The 13,606-nt window shown below is 45.4% G+C and overlaps 1 protein-coding gene across 1 annotated transcript in view; it reads right to left on the reverse strand.

Moving 5' to 3' along the window:
- The window catches only part of LOC105030915 (pyruvate carboxylase, mitochondrial), a 202,581-nt gene extending 189,469 nt beyond the window's left edge, over positions 1-13,112 (reverse strand). The window contains exons 1-6 of the mRNA XM_029117567.2: positions 12,999-13,112; positions 6,982-7,127; positions 5,299-5,392; positions 5,117-5,207; positions 1,266-1,431; positions 266-411 (exon numbers count right to left, since the gene is read on the reverse strand). Coding sequence (XP_028973400.2) covers positions 266-411; positions 1,266-1,431; positions 5,117-5,207; positions 5,299-5,392; positions 6,982-7,126 — 642 coding nt within the window. The 5' untranslated portion in view covers position 7,127; positions 12,999-13,112. The remainder of the gene's footprint in view (positions 1-265; positions 412-1,265; positions 1,432-5,116; positions 5,208-5,298; positions 5,393-6,981; positions 7,128-12,998) is intronic.
- Between the last annotated feature and the right edge of the window lie 494 nt (positions 13,113-13,606).

Raw genomic sequence — 13,606 nt, forward strand, 5'->3', positions numbered from 1 at the left:
TAGTAATTTGTGCTTGTAGTACAGTAGAAGCCTCACAGAAAATAGCCCCTTTTAGGCTTGTATGTAGAATTATCCCCCTGCTGAGTTTCAGGAGTAAGGCGTGCTCCAGGCATTTCCGCCTCAAATTAACAAAATGAGTCAAAAGATTTGTTCTACTCACTGAACGCCTCTAAATAATCGGAGTAAGTTAAAAGAGTCAAGCCTCTCATCGCTAGTGGGTCTGTCTCTCCGTGTGTGTGTGTGTTGTGTGTGTCTGTGTCCTCACCTCGTACTCTTTGACCACCCTCATGCCCCGCCCCCCCCCTCCATAGGCAGCTTTGAAGATGATGGGGAAACCGTAGGTCTCTGCAAACAGCCTGGCTTCCTCCAGGGAAGCTATTGGGCCATCAGTACCAGGCACCACTGGCACACCTGCAGAGAGGGAGGGAGGGAGGGAGGGAGGGAGGGAGGGAGGGAGGGAGGGAGGGAGGGAGGGAGGGAGGGAGGGAGGGAGGGAGGGAGGGAGGGAGGGAGGGAGGGAGGGAGGGAGGGAGGGAGTTGACAGAGACAGACAGATATGTGGAGAGTGAGAGAAAGTGAGAAGGAAAGATGGGGACAGAGAGAGAAAGAGAGAAAGAGAGAAAGAGAGAAAGAGAGAAAGGAAGAAAGGGAGGAGAGAAAGAGAGAGAGAGAGAGAGAGGGTGAGAGAGAGAAAGGAAGGAGAGAATATATAAATGTTAAGACAAACACTCCGGCAGAAGAACAAACCCACACACAAGCTGTAAAATAAATTCTTGCCAAAAAGGTGTTAGGAACATAAGAACAGCTGGGTTACTGAAATCTGATCAAGTGTGTCCAATCAGAAGATGGGGGGAAGTGGGTTTAGCTGGCTGGTGGCATTCTGACGGTTGCTGATTGGTGTAATTGTCCAGGGCAATAATGTGTGGTTGTAGACTCGTGCTAAGACTGAACACTGACACGGTTAGCTTTGACACAGGCTTTCACCAGGGGGTTCCTCAAGAGCAATGTCCAGGTAAGTCATTCTGATATCACAAGGCACATGATCATCCACCCAAAATCCCTCACCACCTTGATAACAAATCATTGGTTGAAGAAAGCCAACAACAGTGTCATTCAGCTCAACATTTTAAAACAGGCACAGCAGAGAAGACATCGTCCTCTTTTGTTTTGAGGTTAAGCTGCTACAAATGCCAAGGGTCTGTAGGTACAATAAAAGCTTGCTTATTTTAAGGGTATGACAAAACAAGAGGCTTGGAGGTCCACACCTGCACTGATAGCCAGGGAGCGCGCCTCCACTTTGTCCCCCATCTTGCGCACCGTTTCTGGGGAAGGCCCAATGAAGCGCACCCCTGCATCGGCACAGGCCTGGGCGAAGTCTGACCGCTCTGACAGGAAGCCATATCCTGGATGGATAGCATCCACGTTGTTCTCCTGGAGGGAGGGAATATGTTAATTATTCATTTCCAGGCCTTAATGTGTATTACGCTTAAACACTATTCATAAGCGCTAGCTTGACAATAATCGAAGAAAAAGTCTTCAGCGAAATCACCCGTGCAAAAAAACACATGGGCACACAAACCTACACACACACACAGACACACACACACACACACACACACACACACACACACAGACACCCACCTTTGCACAGAAACATAATAAAACACTCATTACAACTTCCTAATCACCCAGTAAACTAGTAGCAACAGCGTAGGGACTCACACACCTGCACACCGGCCGACACACTGTACACAAAAACATTCACACGCGCGTACGCACGCACGCCCAGACACACACCTGCAGAACCTAGACCACCCTGACACCATCTGGCCTTAGTTACGGAGCGTAGTCATTATGGGCTGTCCTGTTGCTAGGGGAGGCAGTTGGCAAGGTACTCGGCAACAGAGACGGATGATAGGGAAGGCTGCTCAGCCACACAAACACACACACACGCACACACACACACATAAACACACACACATAAACACACACCCATATTCACAGTATGCACATTGTATTTATAGTATATACACAGAGAGACATACAAACATACATACACGCACAATGTTCCCTTACAAAAACACACACACACACACTAGGTTTGGGCCCTGACAGAACGGAGGAGAGACAGAGGAGAGACAGAGGACCCATCCGAGCTGCCAGATCACACACCCGAGCAGAAATGGTAGGGAAGGGATTAATCTAAAGAGGCGTTAATGAGACTCCGGGCGACGTGTCGAGGGCGGTGTTAGTAAATATATATGTCAGAACAAGGAGGGGTCACGAAACAGACATCTAAAGAAATGCAGCCCTTTTCCTGCCCTAAACCAACAACCGCTTAGTGAAATACAAGTGCTTTTGCGATGTCTTTCCATATATTTAGTAACTACTGAAATAATTTTTGAAGGCACTAGGACACCAGAGAGAGTCAGGTGTGACCACAAAGAGTCAGATGTGACCACAGACAGTCAGGTGTGACCACAGAGAGTCATGTGTGACCACAGACAGTCAGGTGTGACTACAGAGTCAGGTGTGACCAAAGAGAGTCAGGTGTGACCACAGAGAGTCAGATGTGAACAGAGAGTCAGGTGTGACCACAGAGAGTCAGGTGTGACCACAGACAGTCAGGTGTGTCTACAGAGTCAGGTGTGACCAAAGAGAGTCTGGTGTGACCACAGAGAGTCAGATGTGACCAGAGAGTCAGATGTGACCACAGAGAGTCAGATGTGATTACAGAAAGTCGGGTGTGACCACAGAGAGTCAGATGTGACCACAGACAGTCAGGTGTGACCAGTGTTTAATGACCAATCCTTAAGACACCACATACAAAGCTGCGTCAGCTTCACTTCCCAGGGGCGTTGGGATTTGACCTTTACACCAGAGGGAAGTGCTCGCCCTACTGGCCCTCCAACACCACTTCCAGCAGCATCTGGTCCCCAACCCAGGGACCGTTGGGAACCATCCTCTTTCACATCAGAGGACAGCCACCAGTGGGATGCAGATGGCTAATGGATAATCAAAGAGGAATTTCACCTGAGAAGATTTAACTGCCCACGTGTCCGTGAGCAGATGGCCAACACAGGTTTTTATGGCTAGGTTGTGAGCCACAAAGCAACAGGAGTCACCTGGGGGGGGGGGACTTCCTGTCTGAACGTGCAGGACAGAGGAATAGTACAGACCAACAAATATTTTGTGTTCATGTGTTTAGGATCCAATTTGCGTGACGTGTAATTATGTGTAAGGAAGTTAATTAAACTTAAGGCCACGACATTTGGAAAAGCAACGTGTGACTGCCATACTGCAGACTAAAATTAAAAAAGGATTTGTCTTTTTAGTTGTTTGACATGAGTGAAAGACACAGTGTGTTGTAGAGTTCAAATCAACAGTCCTCTCATTCATTTAGATTCCATTAGCGGTGACCTCAGAAAATTTGGATAAATAACCAAACAAATTACTTCAGTAATTTAACGATCAGACTGTGTGGATCAATGGCCGGCAATATACCCTCCAAAAGGATCGATAGACAGCAATACATCTTGGCATTATGGGCCTCTGGTACAGCGTCTCAACTTTCATGTCCAGCTAAAGGGACCCAAAATGTGCGCAGAGTAATTGTCAGGCACACCACTAAAACACAGCCTGGAAAATAACTATTAAAATAAAAATATAATACCGAATTCATATTAATTATAGAGAGGCAGACATTGCCGACGAAGCGGAATACTCTTTGTATTTCTGGTTTGATTAAAAAAAAACGAGTCACCTGGAACATGTAATATAAAAGGATTATCTCTCAAAGACCATGTGCTTTATCCGTGTAAGTACTTTTCTATTCTTAACGGGCTCTCACAGAGACCGTAGATTCTTCATTGGGACGCACCGTCGACGCCCTTTCATTCACGCCACGAGAGCAAGACAACTCCAAAAGTACAACGTCATTAGAACATCTATGGAGCCCTCCGACTCGAGTGTTGTTTCTTAGCTGCGGTTAGGCCTGCTACCCAGGCACTAAACCCTAAAGAGCAATTCCATGTTACTTGCATTCATGAGATGAACCAACTGCAATCTGTGAATGCAACGGACATTGGGGGATGTTGGTTGATGACGTTTTGCATCTTCGGTGCGGAGCAGCGTGAGTCTACTCTGTATTCCTTGGTGCTGTTCTCCGTCAATATCTGCTGGAAAATTATTCCAGTTTCACAAATCCGCGAGGGTTCGTGTCGTCAGCAGTGTACACGCGAACGCCAAGGCCACGGTTCACCGCAGGCTTCAATGCGGAGCGGTTGGTCAGGGTGGTAGGCTATAGGCCTACCTGTAGGGTTGACTCTGGCGGAATTAATTAGCATAACATCTATTGTAGCTTGTTAGGATGTAGCCTAATTTGAATGTATTGTCTACAGAATAACTAATTGGTCAGAGTCATGCTCTGCTAATGCAATTAATTATTTGTATGATTACTGGGTGTACAATAAAAACAACTGATTAAAAACAAAAGGAATAGTAACAGTGATAAGTGAGCGGGGAAACTGATATGACTAATGACTTATTCAGCTCGGGATTTCTAAAAATAGCCAGGTGTTACCCTCTCCATGATTGCAGGATCTTATCTATTTTTACACATTTTCTATTCTATTTTCGATCCCCTTAAATTGGCTAAATTTTTACTGTGTGGCCCAGGTTATAAAAGAGACCCCATTTAGATCGACATAAATAGAATTAATGTTGACGCCATTTTTTTCTTTTGGATGGAGTAAGTCTTGCACGGGTGGAACGGTTTATATAGTCATTGGACAGCACACAGTTGTGCTGTGATTAGACTGGCATCACCAAGCCCTCACAAATGAAATGAATATATACCACGGTACTATTTTAATGAATTAAACCTATGTTTGTGGGTTAGGGTACTTAAATTGCATTTCACTGAAGCTAAAAGAAGGCCTAGAAAAAGTGTAATAGTAAGCTATACTATGTCTATCCATGTGTAGATTCTGATGTTAATAGACATCGTCAGACCTCTAGGTTAAAGTTCAGACTCCCGTTACTTAACGGACGCTACGTCCAGTAGCCTATTGAGGAAGGGTGGATAATGAGAGATGAGAGTGGGGATCTCACTGACCTTGGCAACTCTAATGATGTCCGGTATGTGGAGGTAGGCAGCCACGGGTAGGAGGCCTTTCCCTATCAGGTAAGCCTCGTCAGCTTTCTGCCTGTGGGGTTTGAACGGCACAACGACGTTAAAATGCATGTTGAACACACCGGAACCACACATAGGACGCTAGAGCAGGTCCGTGGTCATACCGATGCATCTGTCCCCTGTCCTGTTCCGAGTAGACGGCTACCGTCCGGATCCCCAGCTCGGTACACGCTCGGAACACACGGATAGCTATCTCACCTGGAGGGAGGGAGGGAGGGAGGGAGGGAGGGAGGGAGGAGAGAGTAAAAGAGAAATGAAGTGGAGCGGAGAACATTTAATAACGCCTTTCTGCAGTGCGGTGTTAGGTTGAGTTCACATCCCGTCAAAACAGTGTTAAATAGCTTATGTGGCGTTGCCCTGGGCCGCGAGCACCTTCCGTAGGACCCGCGCCACGCGCTAGGACGCGTCACGAGACAAGCTGCTGTGAAGTGGTTTTAACTGACGCGGGAGGACATCCAGCGGAGTTACGGGTGTTTTATAATGGGATAACTCATCATCTAAGGCTGAAAACGCGGATAGGAGGATGGTACGGTCTGACAGTCAGTCCCGTTTGTTCAACCGCACCGGAATGTTCTGATTTTACATACGGTGTTGAGAAACGACTGACACAGGGAAAATATATTGAGACCCCGTTTTGGCATTGCTTGTTTAACTGTGTTTTAAGTTGTCTTAGTAGTCATGCTAATTAATTTAACCTTTTTCTGTATGTATTTTATTCTTATCCTTTTCCTCTTTGCTGCATTGAAATCTAAACTATTGGTTTTACTAATTCATAATGAATTGTGTTTACGTACATATATTTTGTTTGCACTAGGCTATATCATATATTTCCGTAGAATCTTTTTTAATTATTTGCTTGTTGACCAGGCACACAGGAACCTTTGACCTCACAGTCACAAAGTGGCATTTATGGGTGCTGCAAATATATCTTTTTGGGATACATTTCCCTTAGTTCTGGACCCAGGCTTCCCGCAGGAAATTGTAACGTTTGTTTGGGTCTGTTCGGTCGTTAGGACCTCTGTCTCGCAGTCTGTGCTGTGAGGAGCGCGCGTCTTGCATCCAAATAACAAAGCGCGTTATTGATGCGGTCACCAGTCAAGTGTAGCAAGCTGTCCAGTTTAAGTATCCGCGGTCCTTCTGTAGCAGCATAACCTTTGATCCATAATTGATTTAGCCGTCATCATCAATATTTGGTCAGGTTGGCAGAGGTGCAGCGAAGGCAGGGGAGATCAGCTGCATCAAAGACCTACAGTCAGTAGTTATACGCGTCACCAATAGAGGTACAATCTACACGCTAGATAGGTTACCAAACTACATTAAAATACCCTGAATATCAGTTTATTATTGAATACAAAGAGTCGAAGAAGAATCACATAAAGACAGTGGTTCCCAACTCCGGTCCTCGAGTACCCCCAACAGTACACATTTTTGTTGTAGCCCTGGACAAGCACACCCAATTCAACTCAATGAGAGCCTGATAATTAGTTGACCAGTTGAATCAGCTGTGCTTGGCTGGGGTTACAATGAAAATGTGTACTGTTGGGGGTACTTGAGGACCGTAGTTGGGAACCACTGACATAAAGATATTGATCTGCCCCCCCCCACCCCCCGCCGTTTCCCTGGAATGTTATTCAGTGATGACTAATATCATCTGTCTTAACACGGATTACTGGAAAGTTTGTTAGTTCCTGGACTGAATTTGCGCAAATCTAGTAAAACTCATGGTGATCTCAATTCAGCCACAGTGATAATGTATGTTTTGATTTAATTGGGTGGCGGAGCCTTACCTCGGTTGGCCACCATGACCTTTTTGATTGGTCGATATTCAAGGCTTTGCGGGAGCAGGTGGGAGGAGCGAGAGTGAAGACATGCCCTCTTCATTGCCAGAAACCCCAGGCCCCCTCTGCCCACCCCGGATACGAGCAGCAACATCCTGGAAAAGGGAGAGGTGGAGGGATGGAAGAGAGAGGTGGAGGGATGGATGGGAGATGTGGAGGGATGGATGAGAGAGGTGGAGGGATGGATGAGAGGTGGAGAGATGGATGAGAGAGTTGGAGGGATGGATGAGAGAGGTGGAGGGATGGATGAGAGAGGTGGAGGGATGGATGGGAGAGGTGGAGGGATGGATGAGAGAGGTGGAGGGATGGATGAGAGAGGTGGAGGGATGGATGAGAGAGGTGGAGGGATGGATTAGAGAGGTGGAGGGAGGGATGAGAGAGTTGGAGGGATGGATGAGAGAGGTGGAGGGATGGATGAGAGAGGTGGAGGGATGGAAGATAAAAACAGGGGTAGTGAGTGGAAGATTTTGACCAGTAAGAACCAGCATGGTGACATTTACTGGAGGATGATGATGACACCATCAGGGAGGGCGGGGGGGTCTAAAAGGCACAAACTACCTGAAACAAGAAACAAATGTGTCATACTTCAACTCTCCCAGACATGCTTGGGTACATGTTGAAATGAGGCAAGGCTGTAATTGTGAAATGGACAAAAACAGAAGAAAACAAAAACAGTCTGGCCTTTTTTTTGGGGTTGGAGGGGGTTGCTGCCATACCAGTTCTGTACCGGATGAGTTGCAGTGTTTTTATATCGATAAAGGGGGGGGCACGGGGAGAGCACTGAGACGTTTCTGTATCTGTTGCTGCCTCTGTTCCTATGCAGTTTGAATGCTGAGTCCTTAACTCGGGTAATAAGAACCAGCTAGCGTGTTAAAAGAACCAGCTAGCGTGTTATCGTCCTGCCTCAGCTTCTGTTGTGTCTTTGACAAACTATTTGACTTTGTCTCAAAGTTCTCTCAATCAGAATTAATTCTAATGGGAGATTTTAATCTTGATTGGTTGACGCCAGCGTCGAAGACGACAAATGCTCCGAGCAAAACTTGACTCGGCTGATGTGTGAGCCCACTCGGGCCAAATCCTAAAGACCCAATGTCATCTTGCGTGATCTCACTCTGAATAAATAAGATAAATGTGTTGCTAGTGGGGTGTTATGGCGGGATGTTAGTGACCACTGCCAAGTGGTTTGTCAAAGTCCCCAAGTCGTTGATTAGTCAGGCCTAAAGCCTCACGAGGCTCATTAAATGTGGGTTAGCGATATAACTCAAGCAAATGTGCTTGATTTTATCAGCGCCAAATTCTTCAGTTCTGTCACTGTACTACGTAAGCTTCTGAGTTACCCTACTAAGGTGTTGAAGTTTAGAAACTTGAACTGTCTACAATTAAGTTGGGTCAGTTTCACATTTACACCTTGTTTTAAAGCACAACATTGCTGGAATTTAGTTAAATAAAATACTCTACATCATAACGTTCTTATACCACTCCAGCAGTGACTGGGCACGTAGCAGTGACTGAAGAATGTCCGTCTTTTATTGTTCTTTATCCTTTTGCAGTTGTCTTCCGTTGGTTATGTTTTGCTGCGTAGGCCTTTACTGACTCCCTACCCCAGTAAAGTTCGTCTGATCATGGCGTCCATGAAACCACAGATAGAACCGATTAGGGACTCCCCCAGTCCTAGAGGCTGATGTTTCGTCTACTGTCAGTTTGAAGCTAATCGATCTGTTTTACAGGCCTCTGCTGCCACTCTGAGGTGATACCAGATACTGCAACCTCAAGGCTCTGCCAAGGTCGAGGTTGGTATGATTTGGACTTCAAACTGGCTAATCATCACTTTTAGTAAAAACACAAACACACACTGAGTTTTGTAAGACTCCTTAGACAAGGCATATGAGATGATCAGCCAAAACATGTATTTTTTCAAAATGGGGACATGAAAAATGTCACTATTAGTTGTCTTTTTAAGATTGAACCGTTTGGGGATATTTTTGTTTCTGCTTATATAGTTAAGTTACAAACACACACATCCACCCCATGCGCACACACACAAACACACACAAACACACACAAACACACACAAACACACACAAACACACACAAACACACACAAACACACACAAACACACACAAACACACACAAACAGAGGGGTTGTCGAGTAACAAACACAGACTATTGTTATAACCATGGGAACACATGTGACCATAGCAGCACAGCTCAGTCAAATTGGTAATGTAGCCATGGATACGTGTTGCCGTGGTGATTGTATTTGACAAGGTGATGACTCAGGAGTCGGTTGAACCAGAGAGGGACTGGGATTCCTTCAGGACACATGGGGTCAGACGGGATACGAATATAGGGTGAAGAAAACAATCTGTCTGCACCACAAATGGCCCTGTATGAAACACTACCATAGGCCAGAGCCTGTACAGGCAGCAGGGGCCCATTTGGGGGGCCTTGGGGTTTTTTGGACGAAGTGACGTGGATACGTCTTTGGACTTCGGTGGCCCTTTGTACTTTCTGAAGTGGGCAATGCGATAAAATGGCCAATTTAAACGTTCAATCCAATTGATTATCCCCAAATTGATTATCCACAGTGTTGAGTCATCCCAGTGGCTTTTTCCGAGAAACACATACATACAGAACAAGCACACATACACACACACACACAATTAAACAAACACCTGCGCACACAAAACAAACAAACACACACAAACACACACACACAGAACAAACAAACATACACGCGCACAATTAAAGAAAAACTAATGGAGGCACACACACAACCCTCAAACAGTGCATGTTGTCGAGAGGACTGGAAAGATGTCAAATCTATACTCCCTGCGCTTTCTTCACAGTCCCTCCTCTATGTCCACTGGCTGAGGTTCTCTTCCAATGGGTTTAGGAGAAGAGATGTGAGAGGTGTGAGTCCTGTTGTGTTTGAACTGAGAAAGGGATGATGATAGCCACGATGATGACGTATCTGTCCGTCACTGTTTGACAAAACTTGATTGTTAGATTATTGTACACCTTTTTGTGTGCATGAACATGTGTTCAAGGTGGCCTTTGTCATTAGTTTTTGGGGTACAGCCTTGAAACCCTGACAGGGTCCAATCAATCATCCTCTGGCTGACAGCTCTCTTTCTGTTACTGTCTCTGGATGACTGAGATCTCTCTTTTACAATATCTCTATCTGTACGTCTCCAGACGACTGAGAGATCCCTCTGTAACGGCCTCCAGATGACTGAGAGCACTCGCTTTTTGTTATGTATGTTGGGGTTAGTTCCAATGCTTTATGCATCATTGAAACGTCTTCTTAAGTGATAGAATCACCAGATAGTTATTGTGCTACCTGTCAGAATGAGTCTTCCCCAAAATAACCAAATTATACACAATTCAAGTTTTAATTCTTCTCTCCTTTGCTGTCCAACCTACAAAGGCAAACACACATACACACACTCACACACAGACCCTGTCCCTGATTGGCACTAGAGATGTGTGTATTTGGACACACTATTAGTCACCCATTAACTGACCACAGCTCAAAGTTCTGCTGGCACTATTAACCACCCCTTAACCCGCACGCACGCACACACTAACATCAATACAGTATCTGTCTGCCATTTGACCTCCTGTGAGATAAGGGTCTTGTGTGTGTGTGTGTGTGTGTGTGTGTGTGTGTGTGTGTGTGAGGGAGAGAGTTTAATGGTTTGTAAGGACCAAAAATCCATGCAAAGGATCCATACCTTGGAAGAACCCATGTGCCTGCTTTCATCCACTGATAACTTCTGTAGATATCTGCTGATTAGAGGAGCCTCTGTGTACCTAAACAACTCTGTGTCTGACTGGTGCTGCCACATTTTCCCAACATCAAGGCAACTTATTATGTTGTGTATTTGATGCATTTCAACCCGCCCGCCACAGATGAAATTTCAAGGTGAAATTAGAAGATGAGCACGTAAATACCTTTGTCCTCTCGGTCTGCGAGGAAGGCTTGGGGTCCTTTTATATCTGCTCATTCAACTTCAGGGAATGTCTCATACAATTCAAGATTGTACATAGACTACGCTAATCAAAGACAGAGCTACCCTGATCTGCCTTCAACCCTGACACAATCATAACACAAATGAGTAACATATTTATTTTGGGTTGTTTATGCGTTAATGAGAAAAAATAGGGAGAAATAAAAATATATACCACTTTTATGATTTCCTTTGTTTTTAATAAAACAAGGTAAATGTAACCTAGTGTTAGGTTTAGGGTTAAGGTTAAGTTTTGGGAGTTGGGTCCCAACAATTGTGAACATTCATAAAATGTGTGTGTGTGAGTGAGTGTTTGTGATGGTTTCCACTGAACGGACCTGTTTTATATTGGACTGGTCATCCTTAAAAATGTTTGATGAGAGACAGAGCTGTTCATTCATCCACACTCCCTCTCTCCCTCTATTCCTTTCTTCCACTCCAGTGGTTTCCCTCTATCTTTACTCTTCTCTCCATCCTTCTCTCCCTCTTCCTCTTAATACCACTCTATGCCTCTATGTGACACAGTGTGGCAATATGTAGCTCTGTGAAGCTCTACGCAGCTCTACATAGCTCTATGTGGTACTACGACTCACTCCGACAGAGAAGTTGGGAAAACAAGGAAACGCATAGGATTTGTCTGCACGTGGACTGGGGTTGAAAGGTCCCATGAATTAATCAACGGTAGGACACCCATTCAGTCTGATAACATTCTGTGTGACCTGATAGACAAATCAGCTTGGCCGTCACTATTCCCACTGACACCGCCATCACCACTCCCACTGTCACCGCCGTCACCACTCCCACTGTCACCGCCGTCACCACTCCCACTGTCACCGCCGTCACCACTCCCACTGTCATCGCCGTCACCACTCCCACTGTCACCGCCGTCACCACTCCCACTGTCACCGCCGTCACCACTCCCACTGTCAGCGTCACCGTCCTCACCGTAACCTTCACAGTCATTATCGTCACTGTCATCTTTGCCAGCAGAAGCCGATGAAAAAAGCGATCGACATCTTGATCAATGAAACAAACACTGCAGTTACCCAACTTCCCCCTCTCCTCCTCTGAACCCCCCCCCCCCCCCCCCCCCAACAAACACACACTTTCTGAAGTAAACTGACTAGTTGACACCAAAGCTATCGTTACATTAGCCACTAAAGCAGCTTAATCAATGGAGGTGGGCGGGAACAACACTGGAATTTCTGCAGCTCTGACGTCACATGAATGCATTTCTACTGTCCTTTCAAGAACATTACATTTCAGTACTCAAAGGAAAGTCCGCGTTTACACAGAACACTGCCTGTCGTAATTGCGGGCTATGTCCCAGGCGCCCAAATCAGAACTTTTTTGTTTTGAACACTTAGTGACGTCAAAGCTCCAGTCTGTCCGTGCTAGTTGCCACTGAGCAGGGCTGTAAAACGTGAGGCTGAGTTACACAAGAGAGCACAAACACACTCCGACATGCAGCAGTGTGTTTTGCAGACCGGGTTCAAAGGTTATAAATTGATGACATCAATGAACGGGGATGTTTCAGATTGACATCTTATTGTCGCAGCTACTGTATATTTTACGTGTGCGCAAACACACACAAACTCTTAAACTAAGTTGTCATTGCCCAGAGTATTAACTTTACACAATATAAAACCAAGTTTACACAGTTCCACTATCCAAAAACATAGTATACTGTAGACAAAGATACTAATTTCCCCTTTCAAAATCCTATATTCCATCATATTTTAATTGACCTCTAACACTGAACCTTAACTGTGAACCAGAGACTATAAACCCCACAACAACTCCAATTATCCATTTTTACCCTAAATCCCCTGAGCCAAAAATAGTACTTTCCCGTGAAAAGTATTCCTAGAAGGGATTTTTGGTCCCCATCAGGTTAGTAAAATGTAAACTCTCACACGCAGAGAAACACACAAACACACAGCAGTACTTACTTGTCTTGCAGAGGTCTTAGGAGAATACACACTCAGCTCCCTGCAGCAAACAAACCCAGTCAACCAGTTTGCGAGAGTGTGTGTGCGTGTGTTTGTGTGTGTGTGTGTTAGAGAGAGAATGTGGTCCAACACACACCGAGTTAAGAGGCGGAGAGGGGAGGGCACACAGCGTGATGGAAGCGTGAGCAACTCCCCTAAACACTGACAGTTGCCTACACACACCTCATTATGAGGTTTTACCTGTCTGTCTGTTGTGGACTTAGAAGCTTGATGTTGTGTCTGTCTGTTGTTCATATGGAGGGTTGGTGTTGTACCTGTCTTGTCTGTTGTTCATATGGAGGGTTGGTGTTGTACCTGTCTTGTCTGTTGTTCATATGGAGGGTTGGTGTTGTACCTGTCTATCTGTTGTTCATATGGAGGGTTGGTGTTGTACCTGTCTTGTCTGTTGTTCATATGGAGGGTTGGTGTTGTACCTGTCTTGTCTGTTGTTCATATGGAGGGTTGGTGTTGTACCTGTCTTGTCTGTTGTTCATATGGAGGGTTGGTGTTGTACCTGTCTTGTCTGTTGTTCATATGGAGGGTTGGTGTTGTACCTGTCTTGTCTGTTG

Source organism: Esox lucius, chromosome 24 (genome assembly GCF_011004845.1).
Source record: "Esox lucius isolate fEsoLuc1 chromosome 24, fEsoLuc1.pri, whole genome shotgun sequence".
Lineage (NCBI taxonomy): Eukaryota > Metazoa > Chordata > Actinopteri > Esociformes > Esocidae > Esox > Esox lucius.